This window comes from Mixophyes fleayi, chromosome 3 (genome assembly GCF_038048845.1).
Source record: "Mixophyes fleayi isolate aMixFle1 chromosome 3, aMixFle1.hap1, whole genome shotgun sequence".
In the NCBI taxonomy this organism is placed as follows: Eukaryota; Metazoa; Chordata; class Amphibia; order Anura; family Limnodynastidae; genus Mixophyes; species Mixophyes fleayi.
In genome coordinates this window covers 165,635,888-165,661,444 of record NC_134404.1, presented here as the reverse complement: position 1 = coordinate 165,661,444, position 25,557 = coordinate 165,635,888, and the positions used below count along the sequence as shown (strand labels likewise).

The following is a 25,557-nucleotide window of genomic DNA, read 5'->3' as shown; positions in this document are numbered from 1 at the left end:
CCCATTGGGGAATAACTAGTTAATGGGGATTCTGTTTGTAATAGAGAGAAGACTGTACGTGTGTGTGTGTGTGTATATATATATATATATATATATATATATATATATATATATATATATATATATATATATATACACACACACACACACACACATACATATTCTATAATGTGTGTGTGTGTGTCTCTAACTACAGTTTTATTATTGCAGGTTCTAAAGTTAATGTAGTCAGTATTTTACATGGGTGCTCAGTTAAATTGTTCTGAGACATTCGTTTTATTATCCAGAGATTAATTTCCATACTGTTTTGAGGCAATAGCCAGGGTCAAAACAAAAATGATTATATTATTTATTATCTCTGTGGTTTTATTGTTTATGGCCTGTCTGTTTCTTTTTAAATAATATCACATTTTGTTACTTGACAGATATAAATACTATTACACACATATAGGGGGATATTCAATTACGATTCGCACGGCTGCATGGGTCCCGGTATCGCAACGTTATAGATTTCGTGTGCACAGAAATTTGCGCTATTGCGCTACCGTAATAATGCTTTATACGCGCAACCGCGATTTGTAGTTGAATACCCTCATAGTGGTTAAAAACAAAGGAAGAACTTGTCATTTTCATGACTGCTCCCCCTTCACAAATTGGTATGTTCCTTGTAGCCAATTCACGGAACTGGACAGTAGACTGTTGCAGAAACTCCTGAGCAGTTTTTACCTCAGACGCTGCTATTGATCAGCAGTACACTGTGTGACTGTCAGGCTGCTTTCTATCTGCAGGTATTCTGCCCTAGACATTGTTCTTGAGGAATGAGTACCTTACATCAGTTTTGCCAAACACATATCTGTACAATTAGATATCTGTAGAATATTTACATACTTTTACTAATTCCTTTACATAGTTATCAACTTATTGTTGAGATTCTTCTATTGTGAGGATTATTCTGTTATATATGTTAACACAAGATTGTGTTGGGGGTTACAACTCTGTGTTTATCCCTGTAGAGTTAGGATATATGTATGTATATTTATATAAACAAATAATGCTATGTATAGGCACTTAACTGAAACTTTTTCTCTGTTTGGTCCGGAACTGGACAGTACGATTAGCCAAGTAACTGGAGGTAAAAGTCTTTTCCTGCCGGTGAATGTCCCTAACCCACAAACTCGGTGTTTTGGGTCTTTTTGGAAGTCCTTTCGTGCTAACACGGGCTATAAAGTTTGGCCCACCAATAGAGTTAGACCACTTGCAATACGAGGATGGTTGCAAACGGGTAGAGATGCTTACTCCAAAAGATGTCCAAATCCCAAGATCTTTAAATAAAATAAATAATAATAATCCACATGGCGGGACCTTCCTCTCCTCACGACTGCGGGGATAGGGGGTCGCCTACAATTATTCAAATATTAGTGGGAGGCGTCCACCTGAGTTATTTGGATCTTGAGGATCATGTCCAGAGTCTCAAACATCGGGGAATTTATTCAAACCTGTTCTTGGTGCCCAAACAGGACAGTTTGTGTCAACTCATTCAAAACCTCAAGGGTCTAAACCAACATCTACGAGTAGACAAGTTTCGGATGGGATCAGTCTGCTCAGTTATCAATGGATTGGAACTCCAGGAATTTCTGGTGTCAATAGACATTCAGGATGCCTATTTGCAGGTTCCCATTTGGGAGGGTCACCAATCCTTCCTTTTGTTTTTACAGTAGGAAGCTCTTCATTATCAATTGAGGGCGCTCTCCTTTTGGCTTTCCACAGCTCAAAGAATCTTCACAAAGATTATGGCAGTAATGGCAGCATGTTTATGTGCCTTGGGAGTGAACATTATTCCGTATTTGGACTATTTTCTCAAAGCCTTATCTGGTCCTTTTCACTATTAGCATCTGACTCTATCTATTTGAATTCTGAAGCAGCACAATTGGATAATCAATCAGTCCAGATCTTAGTTGATGCCCTCAAATAAGATGAAGTTTCTAGGATTAATAATGAACACCACTCTTAAGAAGATCTTTCTGCAGATCCCTACAACATTCTGTACGGTTGCTCTTGAGTCACCCTTGTCCTTCCATGCCCTTGGGCATGAGGATTCAAGGGTTGATGGTATTGACTTTCAAAACCCTCCCATACGGTCGTTTCCACTCCCCTTTTTCATTTGGAGACCCAACGGATCAGTGTCTATAGGGAGACTCGTCAACCTCTGAAATGGTGGGTAGTTCAAGAACTTCTTTTATCCTGTGGTCTTGGATTCTGGTGACCACAGATGCCAGTCTGAATGGCTGGAGAGCAGTTGTTCTCCAGGGTCTTTGGACAGACAGAGAGGCGCTTCGGCCCATAGATGTTGTCAAGCGAAGACCCATGCTGTTAGCCCTTCATGGAGCTCAGTCTCTCCTTCAAGGAAAACCAGTCCACCTCCAATCCGTCAATGCCACTGCAGTGGCATATGTAAATTGCAAAGGAAAAACAAGAAGCGCAGGAGCTATGCAGGTAGCGGAACAGTTCTTCTTGTGGGAGGAGAAATTAATTCCAGCGATTTCGTCTGGTTATTCCCGGAGTAGACAGCTGGAAGCAGATTATCTCAGCAGGCATTCAATTCAATTCTTCGGGGAGAATGGGAACTGCATCCTCAGGTGTTTCAGGAGTTAGTCCAGAAATAGGGCCTGCCAGATCTGGATCTGATGGCATCCAGGCACAATCACCAAGATTCTGTGCAAGAACGAAAGATTCTTTGACTGTGGATGTAATGTCCATGAGGTGGGACTCCTGTTTGGGATATCTTTCCACCAATTCCGATGACCCCGCAGGTTCTAAAGCAAGTACTCTTGGAAGGTCTTCTGGTGGCACCAAATTGGCCCAGATTGCTTGCTTCTGGTGGAAGAGCCAGGTTGGGCTCTTATTCTCAGTCAAGAACCATTTACACCATCCGGACTTACCTCAGCAGGCTTTAATGGAGTGGCTTTTGAAGCCGACCTCTTTCAGTCGAGGGGGATCTCTTCCATGGTAGTGGAGACCTCATGAAGATTCGGAAGCCGGTATCAGCTAAGATCTATGACAGGAAAGTGTAGGATCTATGTACAGTGGTGTGAGAAGAAGTGGCATAACCCTGCATCTTTTAGATTAGCCATTTTCTGGCCTTTCTTCAGGATAGGTTACAGATGGAAGAAAGACTGAGCTCTTTGAAGGTTCTGGTCTCTGCGTTTTCTATTTTCTTTCAGCTCCGTTGGCTTTGCTCCCTGACATTCGTACTTTCCTTCACGGGGTGATTCATGTTGAGCCTCCCCACGTTCCTCCGTTCGCCCCTTGGGATTTGAACCTGGTTATTGAGGTTCTTCAGTGGCCTCCACTCGAACCCATGGAGTCAGCTTATCAGCGTTTCTTGACGTGGAAGGCAGTGTTTTTGCTGCCCATTGCATGTACTCCAGTGGGTGTTGGAGCTTGGAGCCTTGTCCTGTAGGGTTCCTTATGTTGTGTTCCATGAGGATAGGGCGGTTCACAGGACCGTACCTACTTTCTTGCCTAAGGTGGTTCCTGGTTTACATAAAATCAGGAGATGATGGTTCAGGCCTTTAGAGAAGGGATTGCTCCTTGTGGGCCTTCTTCCTCTGTTAGTCTGGACGTGGTCCGGGCTTTATGAGTTTTCGTGGACAGGTCTTCTGCTGGTCGCAGGACCTACTCATTTTGTTCCTTACAATTCTCATAGGAGAGGTCGGTGTGCACCAAGCAGACCATTGCTCGTCTTATTAGCTTTATGATTAAGACTGCTTATGTGTGTAGAAATCGGCCTGTGCCTCAGGTTCTCACAGTGCACTCTACTCGTGCGGTGGGTGCTTCCTGGGCTGCTCACAATGAAGCATCTGCTGAGCAGTTGTGTAGGGCAGCGAACTGGTGCTCCGTTCATACCTTTTTACAAGATTTTGCTAGTTCAACATTTTTGTGCCTGTGGATGCCAGTTTCGGCCGCAGTGTTTTGCGGGCTGGTAGACCAGAGCATTCCCTCCCTTAGGGGCTACTTTAGAAGGTCCCCATGGTAGCAGTATCCTCCAGAGTGGATGATAGAGAAAAGAAGATTTTTGTACTTGCGTTAAATCTTTCTCCGTTTCCATCTAGGGGACACTGCGTTCCCTCCATTTTGCTGTTCTACGGTTAGTTTTGTTGTGAGTCCTTTTCCTGGGACTTTAGTATTCCTGAGGCCTGGGGGGTTGCAAAGGGGAGGAGTCGGCAGCAAACTTAGTTGCTAACTATTTAAGTGCCCTACTCCATGTGCCCTCATACAACCCCATGGTAGCAGTATCCCCCAGATGGAATTGGAGAAAGAGATTTTCTTCTTTTTATTATTTGTCGTTATTTAATGGTTAGCTATATATTTTCATACAATAAAGCAGACAATTTCTGGATAAGGGTTTTGCGTGATAGATATCAATCAGCAACAGCGATGTGGTTGGCAGCTTTTTCTGCAATTTTAACTGATATATCTTCAGTTCATTTTCATTAATCAATTTGTTAAAAGGCCCATTGATATTTCAGCATTATATATCCAGTATTTTTGAGAATTACCTTATTAATGTATATCAATCAAGATTGATCTTTTAATTTTAACACTGTAACAATCAATGAGTGCCTCAGTGATGCACACTTTCTTCTCTCTTTTGCTTCATATTGATCATGTTATTGGTGTATTAACCTACATGACTTGTCAGAGAGGGAAAGCAAACCTGACAGTTTGCTAGATTTGACAATGGAGAGTAAAGGCAGGGAACAATGCCCAGATTATACCTGCAGCTTGGTAGGGATCGCATATCTACCCCCCCTGTTTAAACCCTTGTTGTAAAATACTACTTGGTCTCCTTATCAATTCGCTCTTGTTACAATAGTAACCTGCATTACACTGTCACAGATTTGAACAATATTAACTTACACAAAAGCATAATAATAAGATAATTGGCTATGGATATCCATTATCGATAACCAGAATTACCCACGTGGTCAGTAAGAGGAATATCAATAACATTTGGGTACAGGAGATCATCATTACATTCTACCCACATAGTTATTAAAAACCTATGAAATTTGTATCTCCTGCTACAAATGAGAGGGAGTTCTTTTTTAACAGTGCCTGGTACTCTCCTCTCATTGCAAAGAGTTTAAAATTAATATTTAATTTATGGCTGCTACACTAAAAATAAGAAGCCCTATTAGCTTAAAAATATTGTCTTTTTTTGTTTAATTTAAAATACTGAATATTAAGCAAAAATACACTTGCTTCCCAGCTGAACTCCCCTACATTCCTTGTTGATGCCAATTATTCCCTCATGTTTGGGATTGCCTCCCCACTGGTGGCATGCTGAGGGAAAAAAACAGTGCTGCTTAAGAAAAGGAGAGGGGTGGAGTTAAGAAATGTTTAACTTCTTTAATAACCCATCATCATCATTTATTTATATAGCGCCACTAATTCCGCAGCGCTGTACAGAGAACTCATTCACATCAGTCCCTGCCCCATTGGAGCTTACAGTCTAAAATCCCTAATATAGACACATGCTCACACACATATACAGACAGAGAGGGAGAGACTAGGGTTAATTTTGATAGCAGTCAATTAACCTACCGGTATGTTTTTGGAGTGTGGGAGGAAACCGGAGCACCCGGAGGAAACCCTTGCAAACACAGGGAGAACATACAAACTCCACACAGATAAGGCCATGGTTGGGAATTCAACTCATGACCCCAGCGCTGTGAGGCAGAAGTGCTAACCACTAGGCCACTGTGCTGCCCAACCCATCAGTATGTTTGTGAGCAGCTCATATTGAAACAACCAAACTATTTATTTAATTTCTATGTGACCTGCTTTATACACACCATCCAAGCTTTTACAATTTGGATAAATATTTGAGATTTTGAGCATCGGCTTAAAAAGCACAGGAGATTTAATCTGCTTCTGCACATAGTGATACCACACATATACTGACAATTTTTTGGATGTTGTGCAAAATCTATTTGCATGTTATGAAAAGGAAAAAGACTTCTCCAAACCAGGATAATGATGGAAAATGTTAGCTTTATCTCATATCACAGCTTATTTTGCCAAGAGTAATATCTGTGAAACATGGATTTTTAGCAATGCAAATTTGTAAGAGAGCGATATATTGTCTGCTGACTACATAATCTTTTAAAGCACTAATGAGGGAAAAATATTGTTTTTTAGTTTGGGAGGTTCTTATGTTCCTTCCCTCCCCTTTTTGTAAATTTTTGACATCTTTATCTGTCTGGGTCCTCTGTAACTGTAGTAGCAAGGAAAAGTTTAATTGATGTAGGTGTTAAGAGTATAGAGAAGGTGATGCACAATTTGGACTTGTGTGACCCATGCTTCCTTGTGAGGAAATAAACAGTTGGTTGTCCCAGTAAGAAATGGATTAATCAGCAAGTATAACAAGTCCTTTTTCCCACTTTTTGTCAGTAAATTACAGTGAGGACTTTGAAGATGAACCTGAAGCTAGCAGTCTCTTCATCAGAAAATCGGAAGAAGAGCAAAATGAGGATCTGGTTGATAACCCAGAGTTAAAAATTCAGGTTGGATTGTCTTATTTGTTTTTCTAATTGATTGCTAGATGTACACAACAATTTATGAAGACCTTTTGCAAGGTGGCAATACACATTCTATGCAAATGTAACAAGTGTCAGAAATATTATAAGATAGCGTAATTTATAACAACCTTTTAACAGCATGCACCCCTTTTTAAACACTATTCCTTCTTCCACAGTCCCTCCAAAATACTGGCATGTAGAGCTCCCAGTCACCATATTGTATAATGTTGTGCTGACACTGTTAACTGAGCCAAAATCTTGTATTTGCTGTAAACCATTGAAAACCTGACTGGAATCTGATGTAGTAGTGCAGCTCTGGCCGTAGAAATAGTGAGCCCGTTTTAGTGTCTCCACATAATCGCACTGAAGCGGAGATTAATTCATAGCCTGCTTCTGGTGCAGGGTTGAGAAGAAAAAAAGAAGGGAGATTTTCTTCAAGGGTCAAAAATAAAGTCGCAATGGGGAGGGGAAAACAAACTTCCTTTGTTCAAAAATCAACATTGCTTTTTCTGGAATAGCTTTATCATTGTCAGTGTAATTGCAATTATTTCTCTCTTTGAAGACCCCTCAGAAAGAAGAGAATCCTGGAATGCTTGCCAAAGGTGAGTCAATGTGGGCTGTTTTTTGTAACGTTAAAATGGACAAAGCACTATTTTTATTGAATGAATGCATAGGTTCAAACAGTTTACACTGACATTTAGAGTTTTGAAGGGAAATACTCAAACAAAATGATGAGGGCTGAAAACATTAAATTAAGAAGGAACCTGTTCAACAGATGTATGTGTAATCACCAGCCATGGATACCAGTACAAAACAAATCCTATAAAACACTTTGTGGAATACCTTGTAGTGTTTACCGAAGTCATTGGAGAATTTGTGTCCACTGCAGCAGGAGGTTATTCTAATTGGAATCCAAGTAAACATGGTTGAAATGTAATTATACATGGGAGTAAATGGTACTGATGGCTATATAAACATCTTATAGTTCTGTTTCTATTTCTAAACTTACATTATTACTAACTTGTGTACCATCTACATATGCCAGCACTATGGCAACAGATCATTTATTATTTATAAATCCTTTTTTTTTTGTTACACTAAACTCTACATTGTTCCTTTATTGCTTAGAGAAGCTGACTTGTCTATATTAATTGATTTGCAACCTGCACACACAGATTCTTGACAACACTTTGCAGGCGTGATAGTACAGAAACAGGGTGTCCACAGGTGTAGTGAACCTATGGACTTGTCCATATGTTTTATACTGGCCATATTATTTCTAGAATTTAGCTTGAGTGGAAATCTGTAATGTGTTTATATATAGTTATACTGTCTAATTATAGCTATATATTATATAACAGACAAAATTAGATATAAATACAGGTAGATAATACATAATTGATGAAATGGACTTATGGCACATCAGTAAATAAATGGGACTTTGAGGATATTGATTTTTCACATGTATTAACAATTCATGTTGTCTACACTTGCATACAGGAACACCTAGACGAAAGAGCATGTAAAAAAAGGTTCATTATTGATTTGCTATGAAAAAAATTACTATTTCCATGTGTTTTCCGTCTATGTAACACAGCACATAGGAGACAACATCATAGATTTAAATATGCACGCCCACAAAGGCGTTGCTGTTGGAGGAAATATCGGCAAAATTATCATACAGACTGTAAGGAACCCCTCCAGCCGGCACAACACAACCCGGAATCTACTCTGCCAATCAGGTGTTCACTGGAGCCCCTGATGGTGGGGACAGACTGGGCCGCAGACTGACAGAGGGTCGTGAAGTGTGTACCGGCTGGGGAGAACCCAGGCAAGCGAAGTGAGGTCCACGCAGAAGGTCAAGGGCCGGCAGCAGACAACAGTACCAGTAAACAAGCCGAGGTCAGGGGTCACAAGCGGATAGCAGAAGCGATAAACGGGCCAGGGATCAGGGTCACAGGAAACACAAGCGAAGTCCAATTCAAAGCCAAGGGTCATACACGGGAAATCAGTAGTGGTTCAGAAGACAGGAACAGGAACAAGCAGGTCAGCAGACTGGAGTACAGAAGCTATAACCGGCAATGAGGCAGCAGAACTCAGTGCCCTAAATACTGAAGCAAACCAATGAAAGCCCAGCTCTCTAATTACATCCAGCTGTTTAAATTAGCCCGCAAGCTTGCCCCGATGTTGCGCACCCGCCCGGCTGCCCTGCAATGCCAGGACGCGGCGCTGGAGAGAGGAGCGTCTATCCGTTGCCCCGGCAACGGCAGGCAAGCCCCTGGAAGTGACGTCCCGTTTGCCATAGCGACGGCCGGGACGGAGGTAGGAGAGTCGCGGCGGTGCTTGTAACATAACCCCCCCCCTTGAGGGTTTTCTAGGGAATTTTTTGAAGACCTCCTTCAGTTTGTTTGGGGCATGGAGTTGTCTCCGCGGAACCCAAGACCGCTCTTCTAATCCGCGGTTCCTCCATTGCACCAGGAAGTGCACCTGCCCTTGTACTTTTTTAGAATCCAGGATCCTTTGGACCACGTATCTTAGTGGTTTGCTTGAATCTCCCCCAGGCACACTTGAAGACTGAGTTTGGCTAGGATATAGTACCGGTTTCAACAGTGAACAATGAAATGTGTTGGGGATTCTTAAAGAGCTCGGAATTTTCAGCCTAAACGCAACAGAATTAACCTGCTTGACGATAGAAAACGGCCCGATGAACTTAGGGCCCAACTTCTTGCAAGGCTGTCTAAGCCTGATATTTTTTGTAGACAACCAAACTTTCTGGCCCACCTTGAGGGAGCAGATGGTACGATGGCGGTCTGAATTTTTTTTGCCCACAAATGAGGCTTGTCTTAATGATGACTGGACCTTCTTCCAGATAACTCTGAGATCCCTGGCAGTGGAGCGGATCTCCTGGGTACCAACAGACTTGAGTGAGTATAAAGAGTTAGACCTGGGGTGAAACCCAAAATTGCAAAAAAACAGAAAGGTTTTGGTGGATGAGTGACAGGAATTATTGTAGGCAAATTCCGCCCAGGGTAATAAAGAAGACCAGTTGTCATGGAACTCTGATGTGTAGCAACGTAAAAACTTCTCCAAGGACTGGTTAACCCTCTCGGTTTGCCCATTTGATTGAGGGTGATATGCGGATGACAAACTGACCTTGATTCCGAGAAGGGTACAGAAAGATTTCCAGAACAGTGCTATGAACTGAGACCCCCTATCAGACACAATGTCAGTAGGAAGTCCATGGAGCCGGAAAATGTGTTGAATAAATAAGACGGCCAAATCTCGAGCAGAAGGGAGTCTGGTTAACGGAATGAAATGAGACATCTTACTAAACCGGTCTACCACGACCCAACTGGTATTGTGTCCTATAGAAAATGGCAGATCCACTATAAAGTCCATGGACAAGTGTGTCCATGGTTTTGCAGGAATGGCCAAAGGAACCAACTGGCCTACCGGACGAGTCCTGGGAATTTTGTTTCTGGCACAAACCTCACAAGACAAGACATGATCCTTGACGTCAGCAGACAAAGATGGCCACCAAACTGTACGGGAAAGAATTTCCAAAGTTTTGAAGACTCCAGGATGTCCAGCAGTCTGATTATTGTGTGCTTCTGCAAGGACTGCCTTCCTTAGATGCACCGGGACAAACAAGCATCCTACTGGAGTATTATCAGGAGCCAATTTCTGAAATCTTTGTAAGGTGCAGCTTAGGTCTTGGGTTAACCCAGCATGAATCACGGACATGGGAACAATAGGTTCTGGGCTAGTAACCGGAGCATGATGTGCCAGGAAACTTCTAGACAGGGCATCTGCTTGGATATTTTTAGACCCAGGACGGTAGATGATAATAAAGTTAAACCGAGTGAAGAACAGCGACCAACGAGCCTGTCTGGGGTTCAGTCAATTGGCTGACTGTATATACTGCAGATTCTTATGATTCGTTATAACGGAGATCTGGTGTGCAGCGCCTTCCAACCAGTGTTGCCATTCCTCAAAGGCCCATTTAATTGCCAACAGTTCTCGGTTTCCCACGTCATAGTTGGTTTCCGCTGAGGAGAACTGACGGGAAAAAAAAGCACATGGATGTAAGCGGTGGGTCTGGGGATTTTTTTGTGACAAGATGGCCCCAGCACCGACATCAGAGGCATCTACTTCAAAAATAAATGGTACCTTAGGATCCGGGTGTCTGAGGACCCGAGCAGACACAAAAGCTTTCCTCAGGGTTTCAAATGCAGTTATTGCCTGTGGTGACCAAACAACTGGATCACTTCCCTTGCGGGTCAAGGTGATGATAGGAGCCACGATATCAGCAAAGCCGGCAATAAATCTCCTGTAATAATTGGCGAATCCCAGGAATCTCTGGACCGCCTTGAGGTTATTCGGTTGTACCCAATCCAGGATTGCTTGAACCTTGGTTGGGTCCATAGAGAAACCTTCTGAGGAGATTATATAGCCTAGGAAGGATACCTTCTGGACCTCGAACTCGCATTTCTCGAGTTTAGCGTAGAGATGATGTTCCCGCAATTTCTGTAGGACTTGTCTGACATGATCCTGGTGCACTGACAATGAATCTGAATATATAAGGATGTCATCCAGGAAGACAACAACAAAGTGTCCCAGAAACTCACGTAACACTTCATTAATCAAATCCTGGAATACTGCAGGGGCATTACTAAGGACAAACGGCATGACCAGATATTCGTAGTGGCCCGAGAGCGTGTTGAATGCCGTTTTCCACTCATCACCTGCTCTAATACGTATGAGGTTATAGGCACCACGAAGATCAATTTTTGTGAAGATAGTTGCCCCTCTTAATTGGTCAAAAAGTACGGAGATGAGAGGAAGGGGATAGGTGTTCTTAACCGTAATAAGATTCAGCCCTCGGTAATCGATACAGGGTCTGAGTCCACCATCCTTCTTGGATACAAAGAAGCACCCTGCTCCTGCTGGGGACTTGGATGGCCTGATGAAGCCTTTCTCCAGGTTTTCGTCAATATACTCTTGCATGGATTTGGTCTCTGGACCGGAGAGAGAGAGTACAAGCGTCCCTTGGGTAATTTAGAGCCGGAATCAGCTCAATGGCACAGTCGAAATCCCGGTGCGGTGGTAGAGTGTCAGCAGCCTTTTTGGAGAAAACATCCCGGAAGTCGTGATACTGTGACGGAAGCTGCTCCGGAATAGGCTGAATCACCCGCAGAGGTAGTGTCGGGCACGACTGTGTACAATGAGCGCTCCACTGGACAATTTCTGCTTTTACCCAATCCATGACAGGGTTATTGCGGGATAGCCAGGGGGGTGGCCCAGAATCAAAGGAACTGACGGACATTCGATAAGGAGGAAGACTATGGACTCCGAGTGGAGAGCGCCAATGTTCAACTGTAGTGGCAGAGTCTCCCAAGTAATCTTGCCACCTGGCAATGGACTTCCGTCTAAGCCACAGACAGTAATAGCAGACTTGAGTTTTACCATCGGAATTTCAGCAGCGCGGGCGAACCCGATGTCAAGGAAGTTGCCTGCAGCTCCACTATCAATGAAGGCCGACAGGTCCACAGTACGAGCACTGAACGTGAGCTGTGCAGGGATCAATACAGCATTTTTCGGGAGACAATCTGCAGACCTAGGTGAACTTTCCCCTTGTTCCCTAGGCATGCTCTTTTCCCGGCTTATTTGGGCAGGAACGGGAGAAGTGGCCTTTTGTGCCACAGTAGAGACATAGGGCTTGTGATCGTCTCCTGTCTCTTTCCTCAGGGGAGAGACGATACGCTCCTAATTGCATAGGCTCCTCACCATCCGTGGAAACAGGAATGAAGGCGATGGAGGTGAAGATGCCTCCTTTTCGGTTTTCCGCTCTTTAAATATCCTGTCGATTTTGATGGAGAGGTGCATCAGATCCTCCAGAGAAGTAGGAGATGGAAATTGCACCAAAGAGTCTTTAATCTGTTCCGACAGGCCGAGACGAAATTAACTACATAAGGCGGGGTCATTCCATCCACTATCAGGTGACCATCTACGGAATTCAGCGCAATATTCCTCTGCCGACCGCCGGCCTTGTTTCAAGGCCCGTAGATGAGCTTCTGCGGAGGCCATTCGATCCAGGTCATCATATAGTAGACCTAATGCCTCAAAGAAAGTGTCTACGGACTGCATTGCAGGACTGGTCTGTGGCAAAGAAAAGGCCCAGGACTGGGGGTCACCTTGTAGGAGGGAAATGATAATCCCGACTCTTTATTGCTCTGAACCAGAGGAGCGGGGTCTCAACCGGAAATAGAGCTTGCAGCTCTCCCTGAAATTCCGAAACAGGGATCTATTTCCAGAGAACCGATCCGGCAAATTCACCTTAGGTTCACAGGTGAAACTTGGAGTGGGTTGTGAAGTTTTCGCGGCTTCTTCTTGAACGGACAACTGCTCAGCCAATCCCTGGATCATCTGGTACAAGGACTCAACATGGCCTGCTAAGGCTTGTGCCGGAGACGGTGTGGATCCGCTTTCATCCATCACAACCTCGTCTCAGTGTTTGGGCCGGTTATAATGTAAGGAACCCCTCCAGCCGGCACAACACAACCCGGAATCTACTCTGCCAATCAGGTGTTCACTGGAGCCCCTGATGGTCGGGACAGACTGGGCCGCAGACTGACAGAGGGTCGTGAAGTGTGTACCGGCTGGGGAGAACCAGGCAAGCGGAGTGAGGTCCACGCAGAAGGTCAAGGGCCGGCAGCAGACAACAGTACCAGTAAACAAGCCGAGGTCAGGGGTCACAAGCGGATAGCAGAAACGATAAACGGGCCAGGGATCAGGGTCACAGGAAACACAAGCAAAGTCCAATTCAAAGCCAAGGGTCATACACGGGAAATCAGTAGGGGTTCAGAAGACAGGAACAGGAACAAGCAGGTCAGCAGACTGGAGTACAGAAGCTATAACCGGCAATGAGGCAGCAGACCTCATTGCCCTAAATACTGAAGCAGACCAATGAGAGCCCAGCTCTCTAATTACATCCAGCTGTTTAAATTAGCCCGCAGGCTTGCCCCGATGTTGCGCACGCGCCCGCCTGCCCTGCAATGCCAGGACGCGGCGCTGGAGAGAGAAGCCCCTATCCGTTGCAACGGCAGGCAAGCCCCCGGAAGTGACGTCCCGGTCGCCATAGCGCCGGCCGGGACGGAGGTAGGAGAGTCGCGGCGGCTGGGCACAGACGGTCGTGAGTGTGTCCACACTTCCGAATTGGCACAACTCTTTCATTGTTGATCATTGATTTTATTCTATAAACTTACTAAAACTAAACGATATGATATGCTTTGGTACGATAAAATATGATTGTGTGAGCGTACAAACTAATGCGATATCTTATCAAATGTCAGATGTCGTTTATCGTGTGATCAGAACAATAATTGGATCAAAGAACCTGTAGTGAATACCCAACTTTAGGCTAGAGAAAAGCTGGATAGTGACTTCAGTTTACAGGGGGCAACAGTTGGGTAAATGGTTCTCAGAGTAACCAATTGCAATCATTTCAAAGAATGCGCCACACAGAAAGGTGTAATGCATATTTCTCTTGCACATACAGTTGGGGGACACTGCTCACCATGGGGTGTAGAGGGCGCTGTGTGGAGTTGGGCACTTAAAAGACCTGTTTGGCCTGCTCTCATCCCCTCTATGTCCCCTCTCACCGGAGATATCTGTTTTTATTTTAGTACCACTGGAGTAGGCACGTATTTCTTTCACTTTAGACTTTAGATTTTATTTTATTATTTTTTCTGACTGCAGTGTTCAGCGGTGTTCGCAGTGTGAATACTGTAGCAGGGAGGGAGAGCGCATACAGCACTTAAAGCCGCACTTTCCCCTCCAACTTAGGCTGAACACTAAAATAAGCTCTTCGGCAGAATTGATCACTCAGAAAGTGACCGAGGTCACAGCGCTGTACCAGGACAGCAAGCGGACATGCGCCAGGAGCCACGGCAGCAGCTCCAGTCTCCCATTTCCAGGTGGCTTAAGACGGAGCTGCAACGTTGAGGACAGACAGTGGGGGGTGCCCTGTACCAAGTCGTGGGGCAGTTCACTGGCAGGGAGCTCTGGGCACACAGCTCCTACCAGATTTTTGGTGACTGATAAAGGCACCATTTTGTGAACAGGAGGAGGTGCTTCTAGTGGGAAGAGACACTCCTTCCCGAGCTTTCCTCGCAACACCAGCCATTTCACACTGCGGTGCCTGTCACAATTGTTCTGAGGGAAAAACTTTTCAATTATCTGGCTGAGTGAATTTCTATCTCATACTTTTTGCCTGTGATTGATTGCATGTTCTATTTCCTATATAGTATAGTTCCCCCTTTCTTATATAGTGGGCACTACCTCAAACACACACACACACACACACACACACACACACTCGCATATAGTACATATATGTGTGTGTGTGTGTGTGTGTGTGTGTGTGTGTGTATATATATATATATATATATATATGTGTGTGTGTATTTATTTCTTCCTGGGTACGGATATGCAATAATCTGTTACTGATTTTTCTGACACAAAAGTCACTGTATTATACAAAGCGTGTCTTGTCCAAGGCTTCCGGTACTACTTTGGCACTTTGAACAAGAAAAGTATGATATCAAACAAAATTACCTTCTGACAGTCAGACCCAGATGCTCTATGCGTAACTTGCAAGGCTGAGGACCTGGGCCAGCGCTCATCTGGGGAGGCCTCCAGTGTACCAGAGCCAGCCTGGGCCAGGGATCTGGCATTCTCTATTATGGAGCTCAAGCGGGACACCGTACGGTCTGAGATGGTAGGTGTTAACAATCCTAACTTTCTTGTCCTAGGAACTCAGTCTGCAGACGCACTTCCCTTGGGACAGGCGTCGCAGAAACTCTAAGTCATGTTAGCGATGGCCATTGCAGCTACTTGGATGCAAAACCTGGAAATATCTGTACAAGGTCTGGTCAGAGTTTCTTCATCTCTGGAAAGAATATTAGCGTCTTCTTCTACCCCAACCAGAGGTTATTCCTCAGTACCCCTGGGGAGGTGCCCAAAGCCAACTGACAAGCAACCTGTATGATACTTTTCGCCCCCCTTCTGGAAGTACAGTGGTGGGGTCTGTCTCCTGATGTTCCGGGACCAATGTAACTGTTCTATCACAGACGCCTGGGTAAAAGGAAGAGTTCGCAGGGGTTATATCATAGACCTTTTGGGACCGCCCCCACAGCGGTTCATGGTTACTTCCACTCCGCGAGAAGAAGCCAGGCGGGTGGCCCTTCAAAAAATGGGTGATTGTAACTCTCCCAAAGAACGGGGATTGGGGTTTTACTCACATCTCTACCTGGTACAAAACCAGACCTGTAATACCATTCCATTCTAATCTTAAAGTCCCTCAACGCTCACTTGAGGGTTTCCAGTTTCCGCATGGAATCGATCCGTTCGGTAATAAATTCAATTGAACCAAACACGTTTTTAGCATCCTTGGACATCAAGGATGCTTACCTTCATATGGCAGGGTTATTACAACCTCCTTAGGTTTGTAGTGGACCAATCTCGATTTCAATTCCAGGCTCTGCCCTTTTGGTCTGGCAACGGCACCAAGGGTATTTACGAAAGTCATGACAGAGATGGCTGTAATCTTACATAAGCAAGGAGTAACAGTCCTTCCGTACTTGGATGATCTCTTGATCAAGGCAGATTCAGCGTCTCAGATGAGGTCCCATCTGCATCTGACTGCACAGGCCTTACAGTCTCACAGCTGGATTATAAACTTCAAAAAATCCAGTCTAGTGCCCACTCAACGCATGGTTTTCCTTGGCCTTTTGTTCGACACCAGTTGCCAAAGAGTCTTCTTGCCCCCAGAAAAAATACCGACCATGCAACAACAGGTAAAAAAGCTCTGTTGTCCTCAAAGCGTATATACATCCTTCAGTGCATGAAGATAATGGGACGCATGGTGTCATGCTTCAACACGGTTAAATTTGTGAGATTCCATTCCTGCCTCTTCCAGAAAGAGCTCCTTTCAAAGTGGAACAGGTTGAATCCCCATTTAGAAGCTGAGTTCCTTCACCTGTCACAGAGAACCTGCCTGTCCCTGTTCTGGTGGACATGAGCAGGGAATCTCAATCATGGAAGACCATTTTCAGTATTTGCCTGGACCATTGTGACAACGGATGCCAGCCTCTTAGGCTGGGTGGCGGTGACATTGAATCTCTGACTGCAGGGCCTCTGGTCCATTGAGGAGAAAGTTACCCATCAATGTACTAGAGTTAAGGGCAGTCTTCAAGGCGTAGGTCCAAGCATAGTCCCGATTGATAAACAGATCCATTCTGATAATGTCACAGCGGTGGCATATATCAACCACCAAGGGGGAATCAGAAGTCCTCTGGCCAAGAAGGAGGTGACCAAGATCATGGTGTGGGCGGAACAGTGGGTTCCTAGCATCTCGGCAGTATTCATACCAGGAGCTGACAACTGGGCAGCGGATTACCTGAGTCGCCATGCCATTCACTCTGGAAAGTGGTCCCTCCACCCAGAGGTTTTCTCACCGATTGTGAAAAGGTGGGGCCAGCCAGAGGTGGACATGATGGCCTCTCGGTTGAATTGCAAGGTCACCCAAGTATTGTGCCAGGTCACGGGATCCCCTAGAGTACCTGGTGGATGCCATGACAAGGGTAGGTTTTGGGTTGGTTTACATTTTCCCCCTGGTATTGAAGAAGACTGGACACAAAGGTCATTCTTCTGGCACCCGATTGGCCAAGAAGACAATGGTACGCAGATCTTCTCGCCATGACAAAGGATGCACCTTTGAATCTTCCTCTCAGGAAGGATCTGCTCAGCCAGAGTCCGTTTTTTCATCGGGACCTGGCATGGTTGGCTTTGACGTAAACATATATAGGTTGGTGTGAGCAGAAAAGTGTCAACTTCTTCCTTCCATTCATCCACAGTATTAGCATTCCTTCAGGACGGTTTGGATAAGGCTAGCAGCTGGCATCCCTTAAGGTACAGGTGTCGGCCCTGTCAATTTATTTTCAGTGGTGTGTGGCTTTGCTGCCAGAGTTACAGACTTTTCTCTAGGGGGTCTTGCATATTCAGCAACCCTTTTTTGCCTCCAGTGGCTCCTTGGGACCTAAATTTGGTCCTAACTGCGTTACAGAAAACACCAAAATTTCCTTCAAGCTACTCGCTTGGAAAGTTGCTTTTTTGTTGGCAAGTTCTTCGGCGAGACCTGTGTCAGAGTTGGCAGCACTCGCCTCCCTTCTTGGTTTTTCAGGCCTTTCTTTCAACCAAATGTTGTATCTAACTTTCATATAAACCAGGATATAGTGATACCGACTATATCTATATTGTCTAGAGATCCTTCATCCAACAATCGGAGCTCTCTGATGGAATTGGATGTGGTCAGAGCCTTATGAACCTATATGGATCGCTCGTCTTCAGTTTGCAAAACACAGTCTCTTGGTTCCATATGATACTCGAAAACCTGGCTGCCAGCCACGAAGCATACTATAGCCAGATGGATAACGGTTACTAGTAGGCAGGCCTATGTTTCTCAGGGGTCTCCGGTTCCTGAGGGCCTCATGGCTCACTTCACTCGGTCGGTTGGTACTTTCTGGGCAGCAGTGCACGGGGATTCGGAGCAGGTAAATCTGGATAGTGAATACAGTTTACCGGGACAGCACTTGGGTAAATGGTTTTCAAAGTAACCAACTGCAATAATTTTGAAAGAATGCTCCACACAGAAAGCTGTAATGCGTATTTCCGCAATATTTAAGTAAACCTAAAATAAAAAAACTGTAACAAGAGTTTTCAGAAAAAATGTTTCAGAATAATGTTTTCATTTTAAATTCTGTTTAGTCATGCTACTTGATTCAATGGATTCTACAATTGACACTCAAAAGCAGCCAACAGGAGATGATGCTGAATCTGTAACACTACAAGGGACCAATGAGGCAGTTGCCACAGGTGGGAGAAATTTCTTTGCTGTCAGACAGTTTTTATCCTCATCATTTGAGAATTTGTATACTGACCAAATCGTTTTTTTTCCTGTGTGGACACAGTAATAAGTGAAAATAAATTTGAAATGGTTTAAAGAAATTACATAATTCTACCTAAATTACTTAATGCAATAAGTGATCCCTGTTAATAAGCATATTTTGGTTGCTTCTCCTGACTATAGGGTTAGATCAGTGATGGCCAACTTAGAGGTTCTATCCGACCCGTCAATATTTTAAAAAATTTCATTAAAATATGCATAAAATTATTATAATATAATTATTTGTTTTTATATTTAAATAAAAAAAATAGAGACAAGGAACTTAGAAATGCACTCACAGCTTCATTCATCACATTAGTTTTATAAAAATTTGTATTCTATATTTCGATATTTGAGTTTTTTAATAAATTATATTGGCCCGCCTAAAGTTTTTCTTTTTTATTTGGCCCGCTCCTGAAAAAGTTTGCCCATCACTGGGTTAGATCCTTCATTTCACGCATGAGCTCTTTTGTTTTGTTTTTAAGATACTGAGGGGCCAGTATACATACATGGTCCTCCTTGACTAGCAAAAAAAAAAAAGTGGGGCGCTAGTAATATTGGTGCATGTTGTTTATCCTTTGTTTAGATTTCTTCTGGTGTTGAGGAGTCTAGTGTGGTAGGTTTTTTTTCCTTTGTTTTGGAACTGGCAACATATCCAGAAAAGACTGTTGTAAAATGTTGCTTATTTCCTTTTTGACTTTGATACAACAATATAGTGAAACGCATTGTTTGCATTCTGTGAGGTGTACATATTCCATATTCCATGCCTTATCGCAATGTTTAACCTCTCAATATTTCCGTCACAATGAGAGATTATTTTTTCTATTTATTTTTAACCAAGGTATTTCAAACCAGTACACAAATAGTGATATGGAAGCTTTGCATCAGGCATATCACAATTTGGACCAGTCAATGGAAGACACAGATGAGCAGACCAATTATCTTAAGGCTACAGACCACACAAACACATCTTTTGGGGATACTGCGGACTCTAAGGCAAAGAGTCTTAAAAAAATACTCACTGGCAATTCAGGTAATGCTTTCTCATTACAAATGATCATAAATTCACAGTAAGGTTTTATTTTTGCTTCATGGTCCTATAAATAAATAAACAAGCTTTAGGATCTTTTTCGGAAGGTGTGTCATTGGCAAAATGACTAATTAATTTGTTATATCTGAGTTATTCTGCAAGTAAATATTAGATTACAATTCGCACATTGTGATTGATGGCTAACTTGTTATGTAACTAAATCCTTAGGTGTGACCTTAGACACAACATTGAATTATTTTTATTAGATTATCTCTAGCTAGACCATGCTTCATTAAAAGCATCTGTATGGAAGCTATGAGTTACATAAATGGTTCCTAATGAATATCACTATTTTAAATAGTGATTGGTTATTAACTTTCTCTTTCATCCATAGGGGTCATTTAATGTGCTGACACCCCCCAAAGAAGGGCGCTTAGATAATGGCTATCTTTTATTTTTAAACATTTTATTTGTAGTTTATTGTTCTCGGGAAGATCTCTGGTGGCTGCAGGATGCCTAAAGCAATCTCCCGAAGCGAATTATCTCAGGAGGTGGACTCGGACGCTTTTGTGGAGGGGATAGGGGGCAGTATGGCACTAGGTCTAGGGTGTCAGGTCAATGCCAAGGGGGACAGAGGGGTGTGTCTTTCCCTATATAGCACCTCCTCGTTGGCTGACTTCCCTCACAAAAAGAGGAAACAGATGTCATACAGCTCTTTCTCCTCCCCTTCTACTCTCTCCAGCTGCAGGGAAAGTTTTGCCTGGCTTTTTCTGTGTTTCTGGACTTTGAGACTGTTTTGCAGTTCCCCCTGCAACTCTGGAACAGGTACTTTCAGGCTCCTCCTTGAAGTACCCAACAAGCCAGTCTAGGTACAAGGCCTGGCTAGGTCTGTGCAGGTTTTCTTTTCATTGGCAGTCCTACAGTTGAGGGCAGGGCCGGACTGGCCATCTGGCAGATGCCAGAAGGGCTGATGGCCAGATGGGCCGGTCCGCATGCCCGCCAAGCAGCAGCACTCTGCGCACTGCTCGGCGGACGGAGAGTCAGTGACTGCCGCCCATGCGAGTAATCACATGGGACGGCACCACGTGACAGGTGCCGTCCCATGTGATTACTTGCATAGGCAGCAGTCACTGATTCTCCGTTCTCTGACCAGCACGCAGGAAGGAGGTGTTGCTGCTGGATGTAAAAAGGCAAGTGTCTGTGTGTGTAATAGTGTGTCTGTGTGTGTGTAATAGTGTGTCTGTGTAATGGTGTGTCTGTGTGTGTAATGGTGTGTCTGTGTGGCTAATAGTGTGTCTGTGTGGCAAATAGTGTGGATAATTGTGTGGCCCCATGTTGCTATAGTGTGCGTGTGTGTTTGGCCATGTTCATATAGTGTGTGCGCGCACGCGCAGTATTTTAATATGATATGTGAGGGAAGGGAGGATCTTAATATAGTGTGGGAGGTAGGCTATTTAATGGTGGAGTGTAGGTGGGGGCTAATTATTTAAGGTGAGGTGAAGGAACCTTTAATTTAAAGGTGGGGTGGTTTAAGGCTATCAATTGAATATGGGGCTGATTTTGGGGAGGAGGGCTATTTATTAAATGTGAATATGAATTATTTATTGTCTGGGATGGTTGTGGAAAATAGCTATATTTATTAAACTTTAATGCTATTTAATTTATTGCTGGGACTGTTTGGAGGGAGGGAAATACTATTTATTATACTTATTAAATGTGAATATTATAAATGTGGGGACTCGAGGGAGGCTTAATTATAAAGCGTGAGTGCTATTGTTTTAACACCGGGGCTGGTTGGAGTTTTCTAAATCTCATGTATCCTTTTTTTTTTTTCAAAACAGGGCATCCAATATTCCAGGATCAAGACAAGAATGAACTAACTGAGCTAAAGAAACCAGTTGCTACAAATGGTGAAAGTGACCAAGACAGGTAGGAGAAAGCAGGACAGTCTGCCAACTGTCCTGAATCTGGTGGGGCAGTCCTGAATTTGGGTGACAGTCTCCCTTAGTCAGGATTTGGTCCGACTGCAGGGACGGTTGGGAGGTATGTCCCGCTTCACAACGTACTGCTTGCGAAGGCAGAGCTGTGTGCTTCTAACAGTAGTGCCTGTGTATTTATCTAAAATGACAACCATGTTAGGGGCCCTGCTGTCTTAAATACCTTGGGCCTTAATCCACCTCTGGTTAGGGGAAGGGAACTGATCCCAGTTCCCGGACAGGACACAGACTGCAGAGCAAGCCGAGGAGCTCCAAGTATCACAAGATTTGGTAATCTCGTGAGACAAAGAGCTTACCTGCTCATTCTACAGCAAGTTCCCAGCCTTATGGATGTCAGCAGCACCAGAAGCATAGATAAGTACAATGTGCTTAAGGTGTCATAATGTGCCTGGGGGGGTGGCGTGATGTGGCTGGAAGGGCGTTGTTATGAGCGTTTTGTCGCTAACCAATAACGATTGTCGAATCTCGATTTGTGTTTCCAACGCACAAAGATTTATTCTCAAAAGGTAGCAGAATATATTCAAGCAAAGTAATAATAAGTACAACCGTTACTTATCGCAGGCGCTCTGGATCCAGTGTACAGTCATTCAATCCTGAAGTCTGGGGACAAGATGTCTGCACACTAGATGAGGAGCTGCTGCTTATATGCACACAGAAATACAGTAAAACAATGCAGATGGTATAGCTTGCTTCTATCGGTCCAGGTTTCAGGAAGGTCCAAGGGGTTGTCAATCATTGGCTAGTTTAAGCTCAGGAATCAAAACGAAGGGGTCATCTCTCCAGGGGATGAGCTCTGATCTTCCCGCCAAGATTACTCAGTCATAATAGTCCATAATTCCTTAACATTAGTAACTTGCGTATGCACTCTGCGATTCCTTCGCAGAGTGAACCGGACAGTCGCAAATGCGAAGAGGATTAGTATGATACCACACATGACTAGATTCCTTCAACGTGTACCATATGTTTTACTGATATGCATATAACTTATATTATTACATATAAATACTACTATATTTCGACATAAATGACTGTGTTGCAACTACCTTTAATGTGTACTATTTTACAAGTGTGAGTGTTTGTGTGAATGTATGTAAAAGACTAAATACTGTTGTTGCCACGTGTTGCAGCTGCGTACGCCCTTCCACGCCGTAGCGTGCCCTTTCACGCCGTAGCGTGCCCTTTCACGCCGTAGCGTACGGTACGCATCTTTTCAGACAAAGACAACCAAGTTTGCTCGATTTTAATTGAAATGACTTTATCCAATATGCTGACTTCGACAGCTCCACCCTTTGATAGTGTAATAAACTATCACCTAATCACCGTTTCAAGTTCAGGGTTATACAACACTTCTTCACATACCATGATCTCGGTGTCTTGCACCACCCTTTCTGTCTCGTTCTCAGTGTTTCTCCTAGAAGACTGTTTCCCACACTTCAACAAAGTAGGAACACATTTGACAAATAAACCAATTGCTAAGATGACACACAGTATAAAGAGAAGGAGCTTACCTACACTAGCAACCATTTCCTGTACCCACTCCCTCAGACCAGAGAACCATTTCACAGGGTTCAACCATGAACCAACCTGCCACCTTTTCCCCGACCTCATATAACGAAGAATTATGGTTCCTTCGAAATTCCCATTTCAGTTGCAGAATCTCATCCAGCTTCCCGTCTATAACCTCTTTAGGGTCATCCGTATTATTGGTGATGTACGTGCAACCTTTGACACCGAATTGGGTGGCCAGTGTTACACAGTACCCACCAGTAATAGAGGTGAGATAATTTAGTACCAGTCTATGTTGCACCAACTCCTTCTTGTACGCTTGTAGCTCCCTTCCAGTATACCTGAAAGTGTCATCATACATCTCGGTGAAATTATCTATTAATTTAGCTAGGTCTTGGATATATTTAAAGTTTAATGTTCCCCGAGCGGTCCTTGTGAGATCTAGAGCAACCATATCTTGAAACCCAGCGGTTTCACTAATCAATTTTGTAGCTATGGGCTCCTCACCAGGAATCATATTTCTCTTGCCACGGTGTTCATACTGTGTGTGTATGTATGGTGGTGATGTAGTCTTGTGAATACCAACCATTTCTTCATGAGTAATAGTCATGATTTCAGGAACCAGTTTAGCTAAGAAACACAAGCCCTTGGAACTCGGAGTCACCCAAGAATAAGCTTTTCTTCCACAAACAAAATACACATTATCAGGGAGAACATAAGGAACATAAAGAACATAAGGAACAGTATGCCCATTAATTATATCACATTATATTGATAAAACTACCCATGCCCAGTGTCTTCATTTGCTCAAGACACGTGTCCGCATGGATGACATTCTTACAATTATCTATAGAGACTTTTCCAATGGATACCTTCTTATGGTTGGTTATACGCCCTAATTTGTGACTTCCATCAACATTCCTGCCTATTGGTGACCTTGTAAGTCTCCCTCTAAAATGAGTGTGGCGAGCCATTGTCTGATCTGATGGGTCAGCTTCCCAATTGTCCAGACGTTTTGCATGAGAGATATTCAGGCACAGGAAAGATCTGTCTACAGAGTATTTTTGAAGCGCTAGACTAGGGGACCTAGTGTTATTGTACCTTCCCTCTATGGGCCTCCCACCCCTCAATTCGAGTACTTCGGAGATGTTTAAAGGGAATGGCACTAGTCCTATGTTATGCTGCCCCTGTGGCACATGAGAGCACACCCAGCACTCGGTTTGGTTTAGCACCTTACCCACCAGGGAGTGATAATCCTCCAAAAGATGCCCGCCCACATTTAGATTACTGGTGGTCTGGCATCGCTGGATGCATCTTTCTTCAACTAGGGAGTCACAGAACTTGCAGATGCAATACTCATCAGACAATAGCCCTTCACACTGTCTCCGAGTTCCTGAGCTAGCAGACCTTTTCATAACCCCCGGACCAAGCTTGACAATGGTCTGCTCTGAGTATTCTAATAACTTTTCCTCTGCCTCCATCTCATCCGCATCACTACCAGAACCCTCCTCCATCCTCCTTCACAAAAATAGAATGTCCTAGAAAAAGTAAAAACAAGGAAAATCCTGGAACAAAAGAAAAAGAAAAACCGCCACTACATCGCTGGAAAGATAGTTCTGGGGCAACGTCTGGTTCAGGTGTCTCGACTACAGGCTTTAGGTCTCCCGGAACAGACTCACAAGTGACAGATCTATGTCGTCGGTCTCAGTTTAATCTTGCACTTGTGGACTCACGATCAAATGAGGTTGTCGTCCGAACAGTATCTCAAAGGGGGACAGATTTAGAGGAGGTCTAGGAGTGGTCCGAATGCTATGGAGGACCAATGGCAAAGCCTCAGGCCATGCCAACCCAGTTTCAGCCGTTACCTTACCAAGCTTGTTCTTTATAGTACTATTTACTCTCTCCACCTTACCACTGGCTTGTGGTCAGTAAGGGGTGTGAAGTCTGCTACCGATTCCCATGAATTTACACATATTTTGGAAGATATCACCAGTAAAGTGGGTACCCCTATCACTTTCAATGATTCTAGGGATACCGAACCTACATACAAAATCTTGTACAATTTTCTTTGCAGTGAACACAGCAGTATTAGTTGCTGCTGGATATGCTTCTACCCAACCGGAAAACACATCAATACACACTAACACATACTTTAGATTCCTGCACGGTGGTAATTGGATATAGTCAATTTGTATTACCTGAAAAGGTCCGTCTGTAGGAGGGATGTGGGATGGCTCAGTTGGAATAGTTTTCCTGACATTTTTCCTCAAACAAGTAAGACATGACATTGCTTTCTTACCAGCCTGAGAGGAAAATCCAGGAGCGCACCAGTATGCTCTCACCAGTTTGCACATACCTTCTTTACCCAGGTGAGTCAGACCGTGTGCTGCTTCAGCCAGGCTTGGATAGTATGTTCGGGGAGCTACAGGCTTACCT

The 25,557-nt window shown here is 43.9% G+C and overlaps 1 protein-coding gene across 3 annotated transcripts in view; it reads left to right on the top strand.

The window, feature by feature from the left end:
• Window positions 1–25,557, top strand: part of CEP162 (centrosomal protein 162) — a 145,279-nt gene that overhangs the window by 29,767 nt on the left and 89,955 nt on the right. For all 3 annotated transcript variants that reach the window (XM_075202714.1, XM_075202715.1, XM_075202716.1), the window contains exons 7-10: window positions 6,457–6,569; window positions 7,147–7,186; window positions 18,411–18,518; window positions 19,430–19,621. In XM_075202714.1, the coding sequence (XP_075058815.1) occupies window positions 6,457–6,569; window positions 7,147–7,186; window positions 18,411–18,518; window positions 19,430–19,621 (453 nt within the window). The remainder of the gene's footprint in view (window positions 1–6,456; window positions 6,570–7,146; window positions 7,187–18,410; window positions 18,519–19,429; window positions 19,622–25,557) is intronic.